This window comes from Cebus imitator, unplaced genomic scaffold (assembly GCF_001604975.1).
Source record: "Cebus imitator isolate Cc_AM_T3 unplaced genomic scaffold, Cebus_imitator-1.0 Scaffold265, whole genome shotgun sequence".
NCBI classification, from domain to species: Eukaryota; Metazoa; Chordata; class Mammalia; order Primates; family Cebidae; genus Cebus; species Cebus imitator.
In genome coordinates, this window is record NW_016107580.1 from 1,801,590 (window position 1) to 1,824,307 (window position 22,718).

General features: G+C 44.0%; 1 protein-coding gene across 4 annotated transcripts in view; it reads left to right on the plus strand.

Annotated features, from left to right (window-relative positions):
* SCUBE2 (signal peptide, CUB domain and EGF like domain containing 2) overlaps nt 1–22,718 on the plus strand; it is an 83,801-nt gene that overhangs the window by 33,833 nt on the left and 27,250 nt on the right. The window contains exons 8-16 of one of the 4 annotated variants that reach the window (XM_017500312.2): nt 4,079–4,195; nt 5,178–5,300; nt 8,341–8,457; nt 10,156–10,278; nt 10,698–10,814; nt 11,080–11,166; nt 13,123–13,233; nt 15,727–15,882; nt 16,276–16,482. In XM_017500312.2, the coding sequence (XP_017355801.1) occupies nt 4,079–4,195; nt 5,178–5,300; nt 8,341–8,457; nt 10,156–10,278; nt 10,698–10,814; nt 11,080–11,166; nt 13,123–13,233; nt 15,727–15,882; nt 16,276–16,482 (1,158 nt within the window). The remainder of the gene's footprint in view (nt 1–4,078; nt 4,196–5,177; nt 5,301–8,340; nt 8,458–10,155; nt 10,279–10,697; nt 10,815–11,079; nt 11,167–13,122; nt 13,234–15,726; nt 15,883–16,275; nt 16,483–22,718) is intronic. The other 3 variants (XM_017500314.2, XM_017500316.2, XM_017500317.2) reach the window with 3 other exon arrangements.

Sequence of the window (22,718 nt, forward strand, 5' to 3'; positions counted from 1 at the left end):
AAAAATGAAGGTTATACAGTTATTGCTTTCCTTCTTACTTTCTTTCTTTTCTTTTTTTTTTTGAGACAGGGTCTAACTCTGTTGCCCTCAGGCTGGGGTGTTGTGGTGTGATCATGTCTCACTGCAACCTCCATCTCCCAGGCTCGAGGGATTCTCCCACCTCAGCTTCTTGAGTAGCTGGACAACAGGCATGCGCCACTGCACCTGGCTACTATTTGTATTTTTTGTAGAGAAGAGGTTTCGCCATGTTGTCCAGGCTGGTCTTGACTTCTGGGCTGAAGCAATCTGCCTACCTTGGCCTCTCAAAATATTTGGATTATACATGTGAGCCTTCATGCTTGGCCTTAGTTATTTCTTGATGTTTCTGTGAAAGACTAGGCTTTAGCTCTCACTGCTTCTCCACTCAAAACACACACACATCTGCTCTCTCCCTATACCCTTCATATAGTCTTCTCACGATTTAAGTCAATATTACGTGCTTACATTATTGTGACTTTGAATAGCTAAATATGATTCACCTGAGTTATGTAATGTGCTATTATATTTTCTTTGTTTACTTAGTTTTCTAAGTACCTCTTACCTGTTCTTTTACAAATTTCTGACATAAAGCTATAAAACACTTTTTAATGTGTTCAAATACAGTGTAGGTAACTTATCAATTCAATTTTCTTCGTAAAAAATTTCCTCGGAGGCTTCCAGCCTGCCCTAGCAGGGCCTGGATATCTTGGCTGAGGGCATGTCTCTCATCTGGGCATTTACCATCAGCCTACAATTCCTTTTGCCAGTCTCCTGTTGAGTGGACTCTTCATCTTGTCTCTTGTTAGTTTATCCAGTGAATGAGATAGAGGTATTTAAATATTTGCATGCCTGAAAATGCCTTTATATTCAATCTGCACTCTTTATTGAGAATTTTGGCACAGTGTAAAAGTCAGAATTGGAAAGAATTTTCCATCACTGTTTTGAAGTTAGTGCTCCATTGTTTTCAAGAAGGCAGTGTTGTTTTGAGAAGTTTAAACTCATTTTTATTCTTGATCCTTTGTATGAAGCCTGTGAAAGCTTCTCTCTGAACACTTCCAGGATCTTCTCCTTGTCCCCAGTGATCTGAAATTTTACAATAATGTTCCTTATTGTGGGATTTTGCCCACCTATTGTGAGTACTTTTCAATATGAACATTCAAGTCCCTTGGTTCTGAGAAATTTTCTTTCATTTTTTTTCTTTGACAAATTTCTTTTCGTGTGTGTGTGTTTTTTTTTTGAGACAGCTCACTCTGTCACCCAGCCTGGAGTGCAATGGTGCGATCTTGACTCACCGCAACCTCCGCCTCCTGGGTTCAAGCAATTATCCTGCCTCAGCCTCCCAAGTAGCTGAGACTAGTCACATGCCACCATGCTTGGCTAATTTTTAGTAGAGATGGGGTTTTGCCATGTTGGCCAGGCTGGTGTTGAACTTCTGGCCTCAAGTGATCCACTCGCCTTGGCCTCCCAAAGTGCTGGGATTACAGATGTGAGCTGCTGTGCCCATCTTCTTTGATAAATTTCTTCACTCCATTTTCACTGTCCTTTCCCTCTGGAACTCTTATTAGCTAGCTGTTGTGACTCCTGGATTCGCTCTCTAATTTTTTTTTCTTTTCTCTCCCTTGTATTTTTGTTCTTTCTCTTTTCTCTCCTTTATATTTTTGTTCTGCTTTCTAGGAGAGTTTTCGTTTGTTTCTTCTAATCTTTCCATGGGATTCTTTAAAATTTTTCATTTTCATATTTTAATTTTTCGAGAATTTTACTTTGGTCTTTTGTTTTAGGAACCTACTCTTATTTCATGGATGCTTTTCTTATCTCCCTGAGGAAATTAATTATAATATTTTAACTCCTCTTCTGTTCTCTAGATTATCTTTGTTTCCTCCAAGTTTCTTTTTCTCTGTTTGTTTGATCTGGTGTATTTATTCCGTATTAGAGGCTTTCCAGAAACGTCTAGCGATTCTTGACCGATTTTTCATATTTAATAGTGAAATACTAAAAAGCCAGTTGGATATTCTATTGACTGGTGGGCTTCATGTTTGAGTGTCCAGGCAGTAACTTACCATTTCATCTGGAGATCCTTGAATGCTAATACTGTTAGGTTTTTTGCTTGGGCAAGTCAATTTAGCTGGAGAGGAGTCCTTCATTCACCTGCCTGTAGGCTTAGCTGCTGGCATCCTGGGTTGCAGTGTTGTTTCAACATAGCTTTTGTTATTTTAACATAGCTTTTTGAAACTTTCAGTGGCTTTAAATCTGCCAGAAGGGAGCTGAGGGAGCTGGGGGGAGGGGCAAGAGGGTTTGAGATCTCTTTGCAGGATATAGACTTTCACCTGATGGCACCTCCCTCTTCTCCTCTGCTATTCTTGGTGCCCTTGAGCCTGGTGCCTCTCTGGTCCAGACTTCTCTGCTATAGCCAGAATAGGAGAGGGGTAGTCACATGGCTATATGGAATTAAGGAGGAACTCTGGGGTTTATCTCTTTCAGATGCAGATTCTCCATTAATCTCCCTGGTTATTTTTAAAATTATACTTTAAGTTCTGGAGTACATGTACAGAACGTGCGGGTTAGTTACATAGGTGTACACGTGCCATGGTGGTTTGTTGCACCCATCAACCTGTCATCTACATTAGGTATTTCTTGTAATGCTGTCCCTCCCCTAGCCCCCTGTCTGATCTTCCTGTTTTTAACTCCGTCCTCATCTCTGCCTCTAGAATAACTTGATACATCCAATTCCTGAGTCTTTCCAGGATTCTGGGGCTCACATGAGTTTACTAGTTGTCAGCACCCCTTCTGCAGACCACTAGGATCTAGCTTTCTTCTATGCCAGATACTGCTTTTCCGCTAACATACCACTTCCAGAATATTTGACATCTTTCATCTATTGTGTTTTCTTTGTCTTTAAGGATTTGTACTTTAAAAAATCTATTATTTATTCTCATATTTGTGAGGTTTTGAAAGGAACAGAGATAAACATACATGTTGTATCTACATGTTTAATTAGGATTAAGCTTGTCCCCTTCAGGGTTTTTTTTTTTCTTCTTTTCTTGAGACAGGGTCTTAGCATTGCTGCTCAGGCTGGAGTGCAGTGGCACAAACATGGCTCACTGCAACCTCGACCTCCTGGGCTCATGTGATCTTCCTGCTTCAGCCTCCTGAGTACCTGGGACCACAGGTGTGTGTCACCATGCCTGGCTAATTTTTAAAAATTTTTGTAGAGATGGGCATCTCACCATGTTGCCCAGGCTGGCCTCAGGCCATCCTCCCACCTTGGCCTCCCAAAGTGTTGGGATTACAGGGGTAAGCCACCACACCACCCCTGCCACCACACCTGACCCCCAGCCTTCAAAATGAGGTAGCTATGGAAAAAAAAATCATGTTTCTAGATGCCTATGGGCTAACAATTCAATAACTGTTGAATAGTACTTGTCTATTACTTGGACTAACTGTATGAGATACAGAACCAGAAGGCTGTTTGCTTATTGTTTCTCATCTCCATAGTTGCGATTTAACAATGTGGCTTATTTTTCAGGTGGTTATGACAGGGTTTTCTCCTTTCAGGGAAAGTGAAACTTCTAACTTGAGTAAATTGGTGGTGAACTTACAAGGGTGAAGCCAGGAGTCTGCAACAAGGCAGTGGTTGCGGCGGCAATGCTTACCCACTCTTGCTTTGCACATTACTCATATTGAGAGGAGAAGATTCAAGATTAAGAAAGGACCATCCCATTTGTCCTGTTCTGCACTCACCTCTAGCCTGCCAGACGCGGTCCTACTTAGCAGGTTGCTGGCTGCAGATCAGCAGGAACTTTCAGTGGCTTTCAATCTGCCAGTAGGGGGAGTGGCTCTGCAGGTTGGGAGACATCTTTATCCCTCTGGTCACCCTGACAGTCTTCCTCAGGAACTAGAATTCATTTAGCTGCACCTGCTCTCCTTCTAGCCCATCTACAGGTAGCAGAGACCTGGGGTGTAACCATGAGTACCCCACCATGCTGCTTGGCTTCCATGACCTTCGTCAACTGTATCAGCACTCCTTTAGGAAGCTAATTGCCTTTTTTTACCTCCTCGCCAGAAACGTGTGCTGTCAACAATGGAGGCTGTGACCGCACCTGTAAGGATACTTCGACAGGTGTTCGCTGCAGCTGTCCTGTTGGATTCACTCTCCAGTTGGATGGGAAGACGTGTAAAGGTAGCCTTCACCTCTCCAGGGAGGCTGGGTGCCCGGTTATGGAGGGAAGACCCACGTTGCTAACATGTGGGGATAAAGGGAGCATACCCTCTATACTCCAAGTGACTCCAGATTTGCTTATGATTCATATCAATGGAAGCTTTTTTTTCCCTTGGCTAGTGGAAGGTTATAGTTGAGTGAGCTTAATTATAACCAACTTAATTACACTAATTGTTGAGGAGGTTAGCCTCTACAAGCATCAAATAATTCGTTTCAGACCGTGGCCTTATTAGAAAAAGGCAGTTAAAGGAAGCATTCATTTGCAAGAGATAATATCAACGTATCATACATAATGGCCTAGAGATTTTTATGTAAATAGTAGTCAAGATACTTATCCAGAGGACTTAATGAATAACTGTACCATTAACTTTTACTGATGAAGAGAGACCCCAATGACTTGCTTGTATTTCGCAGGCAAGAGTACAAAGGATTAGTCCTTTAGCATGATAAAAAGCAGATAACCAATTACCAGACGAAACTGGGAAAGATAAGATTGAGTATCAGGAATCATTTTAAAACATTGAAGCTATTTGATCATTGTGTAACTTGCCAAAACAAATGCTGCAGTCCTTTATAGCTTTAATCATTAAACTTGAATATATGGTATACTAAAGGGACCCATCTTATCTTGAGAGAGCAATACAAAGATGAGAATATAATAGGACATCATCATTTTTTTCCCAGAGTTTGTTTCCTTAATGCCAGTCAAGGGCATCACAAGTCAGAGTTCTCAAGATGATGAAACACTTGTCTTTCAAAACTGGTTAACAGTCAGAGAAGAAAACATGTGCAAGGTTAAAAACATCAGCAAACATTCTTAAATGCTTTTGTGAGTTTTCTTTTGATTGCAGAGACTAATGAACACACACAATGGCCCGTCAGGGAGCTGTGGAAAATGAGGCAAGTGTTGCTCTCTGATGTGCCCGATGCTTGCCTGTTGCAGATATTGATGAGTGCCAGACCCGCAATGGAGGTTGTGATCATTTCTGCAAAAACACCGTGGGCAGTTTTGACTGCAGCTGCAAAAAAGGATTTAAATTATTAACAGATGAGAAGTCTTGCCAAGGTATGTGCTGAAAACATAACTGTGCCATGCAACGGCCCACTGGTTGGAGCAGAGACCACGTAACCCCCTCCTGGCAGAGACTGGCTTATCAGGCTTCTTGACAGGGCCACTAATCCAACTTTTATCCTAGGCTTCACTCATTTCATTTTTTTTCTTCATAAAATGTATGACTTAAGGCTTCACTCATTTTGTCCATTAGGTAGAATAAAAACACTCACGTAGCTCACAGGTATATTTTGGAAATTAAGCGGTTAATGGTTAGAGAACACCTTAAAGAACCCATCTGATGTGATTATAGCGGAGCTCACTGCTAGAAATGGAATGGAAAACAGAATGCAAACAGGGTTGCAGTGGGGTGTTGAGATTATGAACAATTTTCCTTTTCTAAAATTCCTTTAACGTTATTTATCCCACAAAAGTTGATGGCAATAGTCTATAGATTTAGTTAACATGCCCCCTCAGCAAAAAGTTGTGGTTATTCTATGATCAAGATTATGTGCCAGTTGGTCTCTTTTTTACGGCGCTTGTTTTATTTTTTAAAGCTATTTATTTTGAGATAGATTCTCACCATTGCCTAGGCTGGAGTCCAGTGGCACCATCTTGGTTCACTGCAACCTCCGCCTCCCAGGTTTAAGCAATTCTTCTGCCTCAGCCTCCTGAGTAGCTGGGATTACACGCACCTGCCACCACACCCAGCTAATTTCTGAATTTTTAGTAGAGCCAGGGTTTCACATGTTGGCCAGGCTGGTCTCGAATTCCTGACCTCAGGTGATCCGCCCGCCTTGGCCTCCCGGAGTGCTGGGATTACAGGTTTGGGCCACCGCACCCGGCCCAGCGCTTGTTTTAAGTGACCAGCCTTTGCTCTTTGAAGAGAAGGAAGGCAGAGAGGGACGGGGAGGGCTTGTGAGGAGGAGATGCTTGTTGATCCTTAGAGAGGATTTCAGACTCCTCAAATGCATCCTTTCCATATAAGGGCTGTGGTAAGGGGACTTTTCTGGGTAGCCGTTGTTGTTAGTGTTAACTGTTTTGGGTGGGGGAAGCTGTTTTATGTTTTTAGATGAGCACTTTCCCTTTGATGTGCAGGAAGAAGTTCTCAGGAAAGATATGCTGCCATGTATTCTTGTGCATTTTTGGGAATAAGGACTACCTAATTTATTCTGTTAGAAATCTCAGAATTAGGCCGGGTGTGGTGGCTCCCACTGTAATCTCAGCACTTTGGGAGGCCAGTCTGCCAACATAGCAAAACCCTGTCTATACTAAAAATACAAAAATTAGGCAAATGTGATGGAGGGCATGGTGGCAGGCACTTGTAGTCTCAGCTGCTTGGGAGGCTGAGGCAGGAGAATCGCTTGAACACAGGAGGCAGAGGTTGCAGTGAGCCGAGATCACGCAAATGCACTACAGCCTGGGTGACAGAGTGAGACTCCATCTCAAAATAAAAAACAAAAAAACCCCTCAGAATTAAATAAAAATTAGAATATAACATCTGATTTCATTTTAGAAAAAAAGATATAGCATTACCTTTTTTAAAAAAACATGGTGTGATGTTTGTTTTTTCTCTTGGTTTGCTCTTAATACATAATTTGTCAGGCAGTTCAAGTATGTTCCCCTTTAAATTCAGTTAGTTAATTCTAGGTAATTATTGTGTGGTTTTCTTCGGTTTGACTTGGAAAGCAAATTTGCTGTTCCACATAATGTTTCCTAAGGTATAGAGCAAGCAATACTGTTGAAGCTGTGTAAACACATTAAAAAGGAATTAGAAAAGTGATCTCATTATTTTTGGCAAAGCGAGAGCCCGTACTGAGCAGCCAAAGTCAGCTACTGAACAAGTCCACTTTCTCGACAACTGCTGATATTAATAACAGATTTTTATAAAATGGCATCAATTCCTAGGGAAGAAACTGGGTTTTTCTCATTTTTCACTGATCTGTCTTGGTAGAACAAATATTTGCACAGAACAAATTTACTGAAGAAATGCCAGGATTTCTGGGAAAAGCTAGGTGTAAAGAGGTTTTGCAAGAGTTTGCCCTTTTTTATTTTGCTTTTCCATTCTTCCTGTTCCTTCTAAATGTTGTTTTATTAACATAGTTTCTCATGGCACACTCGGTGTTGAAGAAGTGGTCTAGCAGTGGTCTTGTTGGCCTCGACTGCGTGCTGCACTGGTCCTGATTTATCTATTTGGAGACACAAGTCGTAACTCTGATAAAATGCTCCAAAGAGCTCAGAGAGTGAAGCACTCAAAGTCCAGCCTACAGGAAAGAGGTTGAGGGCCAGACCTGGGGAAAAGAGATGATGAGATGGACAAATGCAGCCTCCAGAGGCTGCTGTGTATGACCCCAGCTGCAGTCAAGAAGGCTTCCACACTGAACAAGGAGGATAGTGGGCACGTGGGCCTGGAACATGGGGGAGGAACAAACCAAGGTATCAGCCAAGAGCATCCAGTGTAGAGCGGAACTACCACATTTCAGGGTCTGCAAAGTGAAAATTACTGAGCATATTTGTATTAATGCATTCTTTCAGTGCAGCGGGCATGAAAACCCAGGATTAACTGGCCTCTTGGGGCCAGAAGACTAATTCTGAGATCAGAAAGGAATGGGAACTAGATTCACCTCCAAACCAGGTGTTTCAACTTTCAATTTGCCATAGTTAATAAATTACTATTGCTGTCTGACCAGTCAATAGTTATGTGACAATTGCTAGCACGTTGGAGCTTACAAAACCCCTTTTAGGTATCATTTGGCTTCATTTAAACATTTTAAATTACTCAGCCCTGCAAGTACGCATGGGTGAGAGAGATCAACTGAGCTTTGAGGCGAGTGCAGTTTGCAACAGAATGTGGAAATGAGGGCCATAGCAGTGAGTATAAAGTGTGGGCTGCTCCACACTTTCTTTAACACAAGCAAGTGAGGAGAATGGATAATGTTTTTTACCCGGTGTGTATTGTTTTTGTGTTGGTCAGCAACTGGTATTTATCATAAACCTATTCTTCACTCATCCCTTGGAGTGGGTTTCAGCTCCCCTCTCGCTTTGACCATTACAGATGTGGATGAGTGCTCTTTGGATAGGACCTGTGACCACAGCTGCATCAACCACCCTGGCACATTTGCTTGTGCTTGCAACCAAGGGTACACTCTGTATGGCTTCACCCACTGTGGAGGTGAGCAGACTGCCCCTGTTGATTTGGGAGGGGAATGAGACTGGGCCTGCAGGGGAGCAGGGCCCACCCCTGAGGTTTGCTTTCCTACGTTGGGGGATGAAATGTACATTCCAGTCCCTGAATAATAGCAGTAAGTCCATCAACTCGAAAGAAGGATCTGTTAAAGGAATCTCCCCACATGTATCCCTTTAACTCGCTAAGAGTGAAATGGAGCAGAGAGAGGGGCTGAGCTCTTCCAGCTGTGAATTCTCAATTGACTTGATTGACTTGTGGTTGTATTCAGAGAGTGGGAGGGTCTCTCCAGAGCTGACACCCTACCTGTTGGAACATCCCAGCAGATAGTAAAGTCACAGTCCTCAGAGAGGCTTGGCAGGCCACCCACCAATTTCACAGCCCTGCTGTGCGTAGGAACTGGCTGCAAAGCCTTGGTTTGAGTCCCACAACTAGGTCTTTGAGCTGGAAGTGGAACTATGAAGTTTCTCTCTCCTCTCTCGGCCCATTTTGCAACATGTTCTCATGTCTCCTAACCTCATGGTCAAGCAGGCTATATCATAAACTGGATTTGGTACCAATTGACTCCCACTCCACTCCCCCAGTCATCAGATTCACCCAGCAATCTTTGACAATACAGGTTCAGATTCCAATTCAGAATGTCTAGGGCTTCCAAGATCATCTTCCTGAGGATCTATGGGATTTGGGAATCTGAACCTGTATTCGCAAAGATTGCTGGGTGAATCTGATGACTGGGGGAGTGGAGTGGGCTTAAATACTTCCTGCCCAATCCTCCTGTCTCGTGCTTAAGACTGATGGATTCTAGTGATTTGTTAGCGATAGTTATCTCCCTTCTCCCTTTCAATACATCCTTGGCATAGCCGAAAACATACTCCTTCAGGAAACCTCGAGGAAATGTACCCTGAGTATGGATGTGTGTCTGGGTTCCGATGGAGCCACCTTTTGACCTGGACTCCGTCTCAGGTTGATGGGAATTCATGCAGTCACTTCCCTTTCTCTGTGCCTCAGCTGTGTAAATGGTTAAACAGGGAGTCCCAATTCTGTCTGCCTCCCTTGCTGCGCAGCTCAGGAGGATGGTAGAGTTTTAAAGTAGAAGTCTGTGCGGTGTCTGAGTTTGGACATCTGAAAGTAGAGTGTGGACCCTTCTGAGTATTGCTAAGGTGGGGAATGGATTGGTCAAAATGGAGCTTGAGGTTGGGTGCAGTGGCTCATGCCTGTAATCCCAGCATTTTGGGGAGGCAGGTGGATCACCTGAGGTCAGGAGTTTGAGACCAGCCTGGCCAACATGATGAAACCCCGTCTCTACTAAAAATGCAAAAATTAGCCAGGCATGGTGGCACATGCCTGTAATCTCAGCTACTCGGGAGGCTGAGGCAGGAGAATTACTTGAACCCAGGAAGCAGAGGTTGCAGTGAGCCAAGATCATGCCAGTGCACTCCAGCCTGAGTGACAAGAGTGAAACTAAAAAAAGGCCGTATTGAGCCCCGTGCCAGGAAATGTGCCGGGTGGGGAGTGGGGTGTGCAGTCAGCTGGTGCCGAGTGCTCATGCTAAAGGCAGTCAGTGCCTTCCCTTTGTTTAGTGAGTTTCAACCTTGTGACTCCCCTGCTGCTCCTTCCTCAAGGGAGGGACTGTGTCAGCCTGTTCAGTGACAAGCTGCTGTGACAGGAGAGTATTTTGTTCTGCAGACACCGACGAGTGCAGCGTCAACAACGGAGGCTGTCAGCAGGTCTGTGTGAACACAGTGGGCAGCTACGAATGCCAGTGCCGCCCTGGGTACAAGCTCCACTGGAATAAAAAAGACTGTGTGGGTAAGGGCCACCAAGGCACACACTCAGGCCGTGGGCTGGCCACTGGCCCAGAGGCAGTGTGGCTCTGCGCACTCCCACCTCCAACCCGGCCCTCCCCCCACTGACTTCCCCACCAGCTGCCGCAGCCGTTCTTTAAATAGTTCAAAAACAGGAGATACTTTGCAGGATCTTTGGTGTTTCCTTCTGTGCTTCTGTGTAGGTTGGAACTCACTTCTGTTTTCCTGGTTGCTTTTCTGCATGAAAAAATGGCATATCAGGGGCTCCTTTCCCTTGGTAGGAATCAGGCCTAGCGTCTGTGTTCTGTGCAGGGCATCAGCTCTACCTTCTTTTCTTGGGGCCTTTGGTGCTTTGGACTCAATCATCCTTGTCACACTTGGAAGTGTCCTCTTTCTGCAAGTTGTCTATTTTGTCCTGTCTAGAAGTGAAGGGGCTCCTGCCCACAAGTGTGTTGCCCCACGTGTACCTGCATTGCGGTAAGAGTGGCGGAGGAGACAGGTGCATCCTCAGATGTCACTCTGGCATTGACCTCTCTTCAGGTGAGTGGGGCCCGGTTCCCGGGGCAGGTCCTCATGCGGGGCCGGGCCTCTGTGGCCTCCAGGTGTTAGAGTCCCTCAAAGGGCTTCCAGGTCCTCCACCAGATGCCCCCAACCACCATGCTTTGAGAGGTCCATGCTTTGAGACTATATACTGGGTGTTTTTCTAGCGGCCCGTGTGGAATGGGGTGGGGGGGTGATTTTAGCTGCTACCAGGATAGCCTGAAACCTTGCTTATGCGTTTGACAAATCACATTCTGTCTGTCAGGACTGCAAGGGGCCTACTCTGTCACCTGCGGCTCTTCCTCTCCTCTCAGGAGCAAACAACAAAAATCAAATGGCTCTGCTTTTGGGGGTAATTACCAAATCTGTGTGTTCTCTCTGGGGCTCATTGTGTTCAAGGGGCTTCATTCAGGGGGTGCTGTTCCTGGATATTGGCTTTGTTTTTTTTCTCTTAATGTCCTTGATGCTGTGAGCATGTTCCAGGGTGCTGTTGCCTGCAGCCCAGGTGCCCCAAATGTGACTCTCCCACATAACGGATACTTACTGAGTAGCCACTGTGTGTTAGAAGGGGCTGTGGTCAGCCCTGGAGGGTCATCATCCTGGGCAGAGGCCCACAGAACTCCAGGACCAGTGGTCTGGACTCCAGAGCACCTCAAAGTCCCAGGGAGTGTGTCTGGGGCACATGGCATGGACAGAAATAGGCTTGGGCAGAGCAGGGGCAGCAGGGATTCTGTTCTGAGAAAGGGGTCCAAACCCTTTCCTGTTTGCCGAAAGATGAAGAATGAAATCGAAGGTTTTCACGAGGCTGTGTCCTCCTGGATATAGACACCTTTGTCATTATGTTATCAGAACACCAGAATGAGGTTCATATTACATCCTGATGTCCGTATTACATATATGAGCAAAGCTAGAGACTCAAAGCAAGACAATACAGCTCTCATGTGTTGACTGAACCGTTCAAATATGCCAGCCACCATAGTACACATATTAACTGACTTAAGCCATACTACAACCCTCTGGGGAAATTTTGCTATTATCCTCATTAACCAGATGAAGAAACTGAGGCTCAGAGAAGTGAAGTAACTTACCCAAAGTGGCTTAGATAAGAAATAGGGGATCTAGGATTTGAACCTAGACAATTTGGGTCCAGAGTCTCTCGCACTATCCTTCACTGCCCTTTCAGTGCATGTTTGGACTCTTCCAGGGCAGACATCATGGTCTGTTTCACCAAATCCCTCAGTGATGGTTCCTTGGTGATTTAGGCTACCCCAAGGGTAGGCAAGCAAATAGCTAATAGCTATTCAGTTATTACTGTGTACCAAGCAGGGAGCTAAACATTTTCCTTTTTAATAATGCATTATCTTATTTTATCCTTACAACAGCCTGGTAATATAGGTACTGTAATTATGTCTGTTTTACAGATAAGGACACTGAGGCTCAGGGATATTAAGTAACTTGCTCAAGTTCTCACCACAACTTAAAGGAGCTAGGGCATTGACAAAGGAGCTAGGGCAGAGCCTACCGTATGGTTAAGACTGACTGACCCTGGGAAGAGAACAGAATTTTGCACATCAGGCCCTCAAAGTGGGACCCTTACTTCCTCTCAGACCTCAGAGCCTAGCCATGTTTAGTGAGTGCCATTTGTGTTTGGAATGACAGCTCCCTCAGCCCTGTCCTCCCATGACAGGCTTGTTTAGGAAAATCTGCCTTTCACCATTTTGTCAAACGGGCTTATCCAGATTTGAACTGGGGGATTCTGGCCTTCTTTCTCAGGGAGGCATAAAAATGACTTCATCTTTTATCTCACTGTCAAGGCTATTTTTGACCCTCTGTTATATGTATATATACATTTTTTTTTGAAATAGAGTCTCACTGTCACCTAGGCTGGAGTACAGTGGTACTATCTCAGATCACTGCAACCTCCACCTCCCAGGTTCAAGCGATTCTCCTGCCTCAGCCTCATGAGTAGCTGGGATTACAGATGTGCACCACCACACCAGCAAATTTTTGTGTTTTTAGTAGGGATGGGGTTTCACCATGTTGGCCAGGCTGGCCTCTGTTATATTTGAGTACTGGATTTGTCTCTCACACAAGGGGGTAATGGTAACTTTTAGGAGGCTCCTGGTGGCCCCAGCCCAGGGCAATGGGTACTCCACGATCTAAGCCTCTCTTGGCCTCAGGGTAGGAGACGGGCTGAGGGTGTGCCGTGTGTGGTGGGAGCTGCCAATGGACAGCTTGCTGCTTCCCATCTGGTGTCTCCATTCTTTTGCCTCTGAAGGTAACATCTCTCACTTGTTTCTTTCTGAAGATGTCGCCACCGTCAGGACAAGTGTAACCTTTAAGCTAAATGAAGGCAAGTGTAGTTTGAAAAAGGCTGAGCTGTTTCCGTTTCCCGAGGGTCTGCGACCAGCACTACCAGGTATGGAATCAGAAGGTTGGTGTAGGGAGCTTGCCTGCATGTGGGAAGGGGCCTGTGGCCAGCTGAGCTGGAGGTCCTTGGGGGGCCAGGGGCTGTCCAGCCAATTCAAGCATACTGCAAGATGGGATTGAACCATCCAGAACCTCCAGGGACTCATCCCAAGAGGGAGAACAGCATAACTTCACACACACTTATATAGTTCTGGGGTTACACTTCAGGGCTTCCTTTGCATGGTATAGTTGGTGAGGCTCTGGCGAACCCACAAGTTCATAGAAGTCAATAAGGGCTTCAGATAAATTAGCAATGTGTGGTCATATTGGGTTAAATTTTCTAGATCTCAGAGTTTGCTTGAAATATAAGCCAAAGAAATGAAAAAAAGGTTTGGCTCAGAAAGGATAACTTTGATGAATAAAGATCTAATATCCAGCTTTCCTGCTGGGTCTAGTTTTTGGAAGCAGTGACCCCATTGGCTTCAGCAAAGCAAATACCATCCAAGTAGAACTGGCCTTCTTGAGAAGAGCAGAATTGAACATTCCTCTTTCTTTCCCAGCACACAGTTCCAGTATTATTTCATAGAATACTTTTGGAGATTAAAAATAAAAAGGATCAGGATTCATATACTAGGGAGGCTTCTTCCCCCAATCTACTCTCATATCACACAAACAAATAAACCTAAAGCTCACCCTAGTCACTTTTGACTGCCTATTTTAAATAAGTAATTTTAAGAAACTTGGTACCTCCATTTGATGGAATATTATGCAGCTATTTTTTCTGTGTTTTCAAAGAATGTTTAATGACACAGGAAAATGGTCTTGCTATAATGCTGAGATGTAAAGCAGTAGATAAACATTTTGTATATCTAATACAATCCAAATTGTGTAAGAAAAAGTGTGGTAGAAGAAACAAAAAGAAAACTCGCCATATCATTAGTTGTGGTTACATCTGGGTGGGAGGATAATGGGTAATTTCAATTTTTTTTCTGCATTTTCCAAATTTATCATAGTGGGCATTTATACTTTTAAATCTCAGGGGTGGAGGAAGGGGGCATTGTTTAAAAATAGATTTGAACCAGTTGTGGTGCCTCATACCAAGAGGCCAAGGCAGGCGGATTGCTTGAGCTCAGGACTTTGGGACCAGCCTGGGCAACATGGCAAAACCCCATCTCTACAAAAACTACAAAAAAATTAGCTGGGCCTAATGGCTCGTGCCTGTAGTCCCAGCTACTCAGCAGGCGAAGGCGGGAGGGTCACTTGAGCCCAGGAGGTTGAGCTTGCAGTGAGCTGTGTTGACACCACTGCACTCCAGCCTGGGCAAAGAGCAGAACCCTATCTCAATAAAATGAAATAAAATAAATAAAAATGATAAAAATAGACTTGGCCTGTAGTTTGTTTAATGGGATTGTACTAGTGTTAATGTCTTAGTTTTAATAAATGTATGATATTAACAGGGGGTACTGAGTGAAGGTTATGTGGAAACTCTATACTATCTTAGCAACCTTTCCATACATCTACTTAGTTCAAAATGAAATGTTTAAAAAATACATATGGAAACATCAAAAAGGAAAAAGATTTAAAATGAGAATCTGTTCAGTTTAAGATTTGAAGTTACCCTTTTGCAAAGGTAAGATACATCTTTAGGGGGAAAATGTGGAGAAGAAATAAATTTGCCTCCCTGTGGCCCCTGTTGATCTGTTGCTTGAATGTCCTGGTAATGTTAAAGAAGAATCTGATACAGGTAATACTTCATTTCAGTAAAGATTTTGAAATAGAGACAAATTCATGGAGTGGATGCTATGTGGACCTGCTCTTTGGTGAGGCTTAGCAGATTCACTGGAAACCATGGTGAGAGGGGAGACAGCCAAGTCAGGAACAGAGATGTGCAAAGCCCATCTTATGCAACACTTCCACTCTCCTCCTAGATGCCTTCATGATACTGTTTGCTTCTATGATGCTTTGTGCCATTTATTGCTCCTGGTTTAAAAATGAGACATCACTGCTAATGGGTGTTCCAGCTTTCCCTTCGGGTTAGAATGACTCCAAGGTCAGTTTGCCTGAAAGCAGGAGTTGGTTTCCTTTCCACTCTGGTGCTCATTCCTTATTCGGAGCCTCAGTCCCTGTTCGGCACATCACTGTCCAGCTTTACACAAACCAACTGTGAGAATATAAGCGCACATTACCAAACCATCAGCAAGGAATGTAAGACGACCCCTGGTTCTTGTCTTCCACAAATGTTGCCGCTCAGTGGGAAACACCTACCATTTATTCATGAATTTTCAAGAGCTAAATTGTAAAGTTATGTAGGAGGCAATGCTAGCTCTTCAAACTTAAATTGTCATTGTGCTCCAGGCTGAGGGCTTGCAGTGTCTTGGCATCTGGAGATAATCACTTAGTCCCTTGAGAGTTGTTTTAATGAAATGTTTACTGAGCTCTAGCAAATGTTCAGCTGAGTGCTTTGCCAGGATTTGGCTTCCGATAATTTTGTTTCTTCATACAGAGAAGCACAGCTCAGTAAAAGAGAGCTTCCGCTACGTAAACCTTACATGCAGCTCTGGCAAGCAAGTCCCACGAGCCCCTGGCCGACCAAGCACTCCTAAGGAAATGTTTATCACTGTTGAGTTTGAGCTTGAAACTAACCAAAAGGAGGTGACAGGTTGGTTTGAAAACAGTCTACATTGCCAGGCTTCTCACAGCTTGCTCCTTATTTCTTTGCCTTTTACTTACCATTCTTGGGGAAAAAAATAATGCAAACACTGAAGTATCTCCTGTTTTTTTTTGTTGTTTTTTTTTTACCCTGAAACTAAATTGAATTGGTTTGGAACCTGATGATTTTCTCTGCTTTATAAAAACCCAAAGCTATCATTTTGATCCACAAATTTCTGTTTGAATCGAATGCTGCCCAGCCTGCTTGGTAACCCCCTCCAGGTTTCTCCCCATTCGGTCCACAGGGAGCTCGGGGTGTTGGAAGGGCCTGCAGTTGATTTGGCCATTACTGCACGCTGCAGCCTGACCTCCTCCTGCACTGCTGTCCCTCTTGTTTCTGTAGCTTCTTGTGACCTGAGCTGCATCGTAAAGCGAACCGACAGGCGGCTCCGGAAGGCCATTCGCACACTCAGAAAGGCCGCCCACAGGGAGCAGTTTCACCTCCAGCTCTCAGGCATGAACCTCGACGTGGCTAAAAAGCCTCCCAGAACATCTGAACGCCAGGCAGAGTCCTGTGGAGTGGGCCAGGGTCACGTAGAAAATCAATGTGGTGAGTGGCCTGAGACATTCTTGCTAACAGCACAGCCTTGGGCTCCATAAATACTCAGGGTACCCAAAAGCAAGTCTGGCCCATCCTCCCTTCCCAGTGCTCACTTTAGAGGACACTCTGGGCAGCCCTTCTCTTTCAGTAACTGTGGTGTTTGTGTCTGTTGTCCCTGCTAGGCCCAGAGCTCCCTGGGGTGAGACTGATTTTGTTCACCTCTGTGTCCTCAGTGCCTGGCATAATATCTGGCTTGTGGTGGGCACTAAAATGTTTGCTGGCTTCAGGAACAGGAGAGAAGTGGCAAGGTTGATGAGAAGAGGGGGTGTCACCCTTTACAGGTCTGAGGTATAGTGTTCTTCCCTGGCTGGGGCCGGACTGCAGGGGTAAGGCACCCTGCAGCCTTCACCACACTCTGTCATCACAGCTCCTCTTATGGCCTCCCTCTGGCTTGACCAATGATGGTAATGAACAAACTCCTGTTGTGCAGAGGCAAAGCTAGGGGGCTGCTTGGCTGCCTTATGAGACCCCAGAGCCTAAGCCCAGGGATCCTAATAGTGTCAGTCCATTGTATGGGTTGTGTTGGTGGTATGTGTTTCAGAATTAAATTTGAGACCTGGCGCTTGAGGTGTATCAACTCTGTCTCTCTGATAAAGCTAGCAAGAGGATCCAGGATGCGAGATTCTAGGATGGTCAGTTTAGAGATTTGTCACAAGAGACTCTTCTGGGTAATTATGGGAGACTTCACCTGAAAAGTCTTAGATGGGGAAAATTGGGGTCTCACTTTATAGTAATAATGATAGTGACTTTTAAGTTCTTATCTGTCACAAGCATAACACTAAGCCTCATGTCTGCATTATCTCATTTAATCCTAACAGTAACCTTCCCAGGTATTATTCCTTCCATTTAACAGCTGAAGCTCAGAGGGCTAAGTTCTCTTGCTCAAGATCACACTGATGGTTTGATTCCAAAGCCTGTACTCTGGTCCCAAGCAGAGTAAATTTCAGCAACTAGACTTATCCAGGATAAACTGATGTCCTTTTCCAAAGTATCAGTAGAATCATGAGGCCCAAGCAATGAAGCTTAGCTAAAGAATAAGAATTTGTGTTTCTAAATAAGCAAAGCTGAATCCAGGGGCACTTGTTCCAGAGAATTGTCAGCCTTAGGCCCACAGCTCAAATTTGTTGCTTTACCAAAACTTAGTGAAAATCAAGTGCAAAATCAAGTGTAACTGTCTACAGGGGGCTGGTTTCCAGATAGTCTTGACTTTAATTCCAGCTGATTCGCTCTTAAAAAGAAGCAAAGGGAGAAAAAACGTAAAAACGGCCCAGCTGGTTGATCTGTTCTCATTTAAAATTCTGAGTTCCAGTTCCCATACTAAAATAGTGGTGAGAGTTGGCTGTTGCTGCCCTACTTTCCAGGATGAGTTGCAGAAACTGTCAAGGCCATCCTGGCCTCTCAGGGTTACACTGCACCTCTCCCCCATCTGCTATCCTGCTAGGGTGAGGCCTCGCGGACTGGCCAGGGAGTCTTTGTGGCCAGTTAAGAAGTCAGGAAAACCTAGTGTCAAGGGCCCCATGGACTGGCTCCCAGTGAGGGTATCACTAATACTACCATGGGTATGTTCCTGGGGAGTAAAGGCCCAAGGATAAGGAGTTACTTAACAGAGGCTGCATGACTACGGCCTATGAAAGACACTCAGTAGAGGGCTGGAGTAGCTGTTGCACTGTGGGAATGTGTCCCTGAGATGCTTGTCATGCTAAATTAGGTTTGATTTATTTCTAGGGGAGGCAATGTGTCTTGTCTCAAGAGCTCCCTTTAACACTGGATGAATTTTGTAGCCCTCATGGCACCAAATCTGGTCCAGGCCTGACAGCAATGTTGAAGATTTTACCATGTAGAGAAAATAGCTCAAGGAGTTACCCGTAACACTCCTTCTTGCTGCTGAGGGAGGAAGTGGGTATAAAGAAGTGTCAGGTGTGTTAATTAGAAAGGCTTTTTATCCAGTAGGCAGTATGTGGCAGGGGAAAAGCTGTGTGTGTGTGTGTGTGTGTGTGTGTGTGTGTGTGTGTGTGTCTTCTATTCCTGGTCTATTTGATGATGTTAGGACTTCATAACAACCAGGCTTCCTGATGTTTTCTGAGCTCTGGATGGAACAGATGGTGGAGACAAGCCTAGGATAGTTCTTTTTAGAAATTATTTTCAGTATCTGCAGAAAAGAGCTCCAAAAAATGGAGTCACTTCCATCTCTCCTGGAAGGTTAAAAAGATAAACATAGGGCCGGGCGCGGTGGCTCAAGCCTGTAATCCCAGCACTTTGGGAGGCCGAGGCGGGTGGATCATGAGGTCAAGAGATCGAGACCATCCTGGTCAACATGGTGAAACCCCGTCTCTACTAAAAATACAAAAAATTAGCTGGGCATGGTGGCGCGTGCCTGTAATCCCAGCTACTCAGGAGGCTGAGGCAGGAGAATTGCCTGAACCCGGGAGGCGGAGGTTGCGGTGAGCCGAGATCGTGCCATTGCATTCCAGCCTGGGTAACAAGAGCGAAACTCTGTCTCAAAAAAAAAAAAAAAAAAAAAAGATAAACATAAACCATTAACATAATGATTTATGTTTATCTTTTTAAATATTTTAAATGTAGTTTTCAATTACAAAAGCAGTGCATATTTCAAATGGCACAGAAATGTATATGGCAAAGATGAAAGTTCTCTCCACAGCTCTCTAATCCCATTCCCCAGCAGTAATCACTGTTATAGTTTGCTGTGTTATTTTTCCACAACTGTTTCTATGCACATATAAAAAGGAAATTTTATATATTCATTCAGTAAACATTTATTGAGCACCTTATGTTCCAGGTACTATTCTAGATACCAGGAATCTAGCAATGAAGAAACAAGCAAACATCTCAGCCCTCACACAGTTTACAATTTTGGAGGAAGAAGGTAGAAAACTAACCAATAAACAAGGAAAGATATTACTATCATGTAGCAGAGGGCGATGGGGATATGGAGAGCGGGCCTCCAGGGAAGTGGATAGGAAAGTGGCAGGGCAAGGTGAGGGGTGAGGGGTGAGGAGCATGCTCCCCCAAAGTGTGGACTGTGGTCAGGGAAGGCCTCATTGCAAAGTGTCATTTGGGCAGAGACGCAAAGGACAGGAGGAAGCAAGCTATGGAGATATCTGGGGGAAGAGAGTTTTGGGCAAAGGGAACAACAAATAGGAAAACCCCAAGGTACTGGAAGGAAGGCCAGAAGGATGAGAGCTGAGAGAGGAAGGGAGGGAGAGCAAAGGCAGAGCAGCAGCAGAGGGAACTCGAAACCAGGGAGGACCCTGGCCTAGAATCTGATGAGAAAGGAAGCCAGTGGAGGGCTTTGAGCAGAAGAGTAACTGACGTGGTTTCAAAAGATAACTTTGGCTGTTGTGTTGAAAATAGACTGTAGGTTTATGTATGAATAAACACATTTTAAAAAATAGGCTGGATGCAGTGTCTCACATCTGTAATCCCATCACTTTGGGAAGCCAAGGTGGGAGAATCCCTTCAGGCCAGGAGTTCAATACTAGTTTGGGCAATATAGTGAGACCCTGTCTCTACAAAAAATACCTTTTGTGTAGAGACAGGATCTCACTATGTTGGTTGGTTGTAATCCCAGCTACTTGGGAGTCTAAGGTGGGAGAATTGTTTGAGCCCAGCAGTTCGAGGCTGCAGTGAGCTATGTTTGTGTCACTGCACTGCAGCCTGGGTGGCAGACCAAGAACCTGCCTTTACAAAATAAACACATATCAATACAATTTGAATAGTGCTATGTGCTATTTTTAACTGTAGTGTAGATCAAGGGCATCTCTATAACATGATAGAGGAGCGACCTCATTTCTTTTACAGCTTCCCAGTCTGTATTTGTTTGAAGACACCAGTGTTTATTAGCCCTACCCCAGTGGTGAACATAGAAGCTATTGCTAGTTTTTCTATTGCAAATAGTGCTCAGTGAATATTCTTTTTACACATGGCCAATATTTCTGAAGAATAGACTTGTACAAGTACAATGGCTGACTTAGAACATGCATATTTAAAACTTTAATAGATACTACCAAATTACTTTCCCAAAAGATCATACCAATGCATATTGCTTCCAACAGTGAACTGGAGTGTTTATTGCCCCACATAGATTATTTATCATTGATTCTTTAATTTTTGCAAATCTGATAAGCAAAAAAAAAATAGTCACTTTAACTTGATTTTCTTTATTAATAACACTAAGCATACTGTCTTATGCCTGTGGTCATTTGGATTCCTTCTTCTGAGAACATCCATATTATTTGCCTATTTTTGCATTGAACTGTTTATCCTTTGATTATCATTAAGAAAATAAATTTTAAAGTCCCAATTTACACCAGAAAAAATAATCACTTCTGACCAATTGTAGATTTTCTTTTGTATTGCTATTTTGTAAAGTCTCATTAATTTGCCATTTGGGGACTTTGGGGACAGCCTGCTCTGCAAGTGACCTTTGTACCATCTGTGATCAATTTTAGCAAGATAGCAAAAAAAAAAAAAAAAGATTATATTCTCCACGGAACAAATTTCTTAAGCTCTATAGTACTTCATAAAGTTCTTCATGTCTAAAGAAAATTAACTAAGACATGGACAGCTAGCTATTGTATTTTCATAATACCAGCTAAAAGATGAATTATTTAAGAAATACATTGGATAGTATGTGTGTGTATGTGTGTGTGTGCATGTGCATGTGCACGTGTGTACACACTATATTTGGTTGTTTTTAAAACTTGCTGAGATTTTTGGAAGACACAATCCAGACGACTGGCGAACTGGGGCGTATTTTAGTGCCTGGGTTCCTGAGAGACTAGGAACATTTAATTCCATTTGTAACAGCTTACTGCTGTTCCTCTTCAGCAACTGAGAAAAATTAATTCAACTGGTAATAATCAAGTACCATTCTGCCCACTCTGTGCTTGGGATGAAGCAATAACATAATAAAGGGCCTGGTCTGTTACAAAGTTCACATTGTAACAGAGGGAAACAGAAATTTAAAAGTAAAGCGATAATTTATGAAGAGAACAAAACAGAGAGGATTGGAGGGAGGGTTACTCTCCATATGGTGGCCAGGGAAGGCTCTCGGAGCAAGTGGCTAGGAACAAGTGGTCAAGCACTAAGGCCCGAGTGAGGGGAAGCAGCTGGCATGCGACGCGCTCATGGTGGTGCCCAGGGGTTGTGGGTGAGCCCCCTCATCAGAGAGGATCAGTAAATGCAAAGGGCCTAGGGCAGGAAGGAGCTGGGCATTTTCTTCTTTTTAAAAAGCATTATTATTATATTTTTTAGAGATGGGGTTTTGCTATGTTACTCAGGCTGGTCTTGAACTCCTGGGTTCAAGTAACCCTCCCACCTCAGCCTCCGAGTAGCTGGGATTATAGATGTGAGTCTCTGCACCTGGCTCAGATATTCTATTCTGAATTCTTTCAAAATTGGTAAATTATTTGGAAATGATCAGGCAGAGATTTCCTTTTTTGTTTAAACTGAGGAAAATATAAAATCTGTATTAGGAATATAGACCAGTGTTAGACCAATATTTAACACACAGACTGAATAGGAAATTCTTTTAATTTAGTAAAATATTGACATGTATAGAACACTTATACTGTGTTTAGCCCTGTGCTGAGCACTTCACCTGTATCATCTCATCTAATCCTCATCCCAAGTCTGTATTAACCCATCCCTTTTTACACATAAAGAAACTGAGACATGGGATGATAAGCATTTTCCACAATGTCACCCAGCAAGTAAGCGTGGCAGAGGCAGGATTCAAATACAGATCTGACTTGAGCCTATGTTCTTTTTTTTTTTTTTTTTTTTGAGACAGACTCTTGCTGTTGTCACCCAGGCTGGACTGCAGTGGCGCCATCCCAGCTCACCCCAACCTCTGCCTTCCAGGTTCAAGTGATTCTCCTGCCTCAGCCTTCCAAGTAGCTGGAATTATAGGCAACTGCCATCATGCCTGGCTAATTGTTGTATTTTTAGTAGAAACGCAGTTTCACCATGTTGGCCAGGGCTGGTCTTGGACTCCTGACCTCAAGTGATCCACCCACCTTGGCCTCCAAAAGTACTGGGATTACAGGTGTGAGCCACTGCACCTGATCACAAGTCTATATTCTTAATTCTCAATTTGAGTGCCCTCACCTCTCCTGGGTACAGCCTGTGCCCTGGGACCATCTTACTCAAGCAGTACTCATATG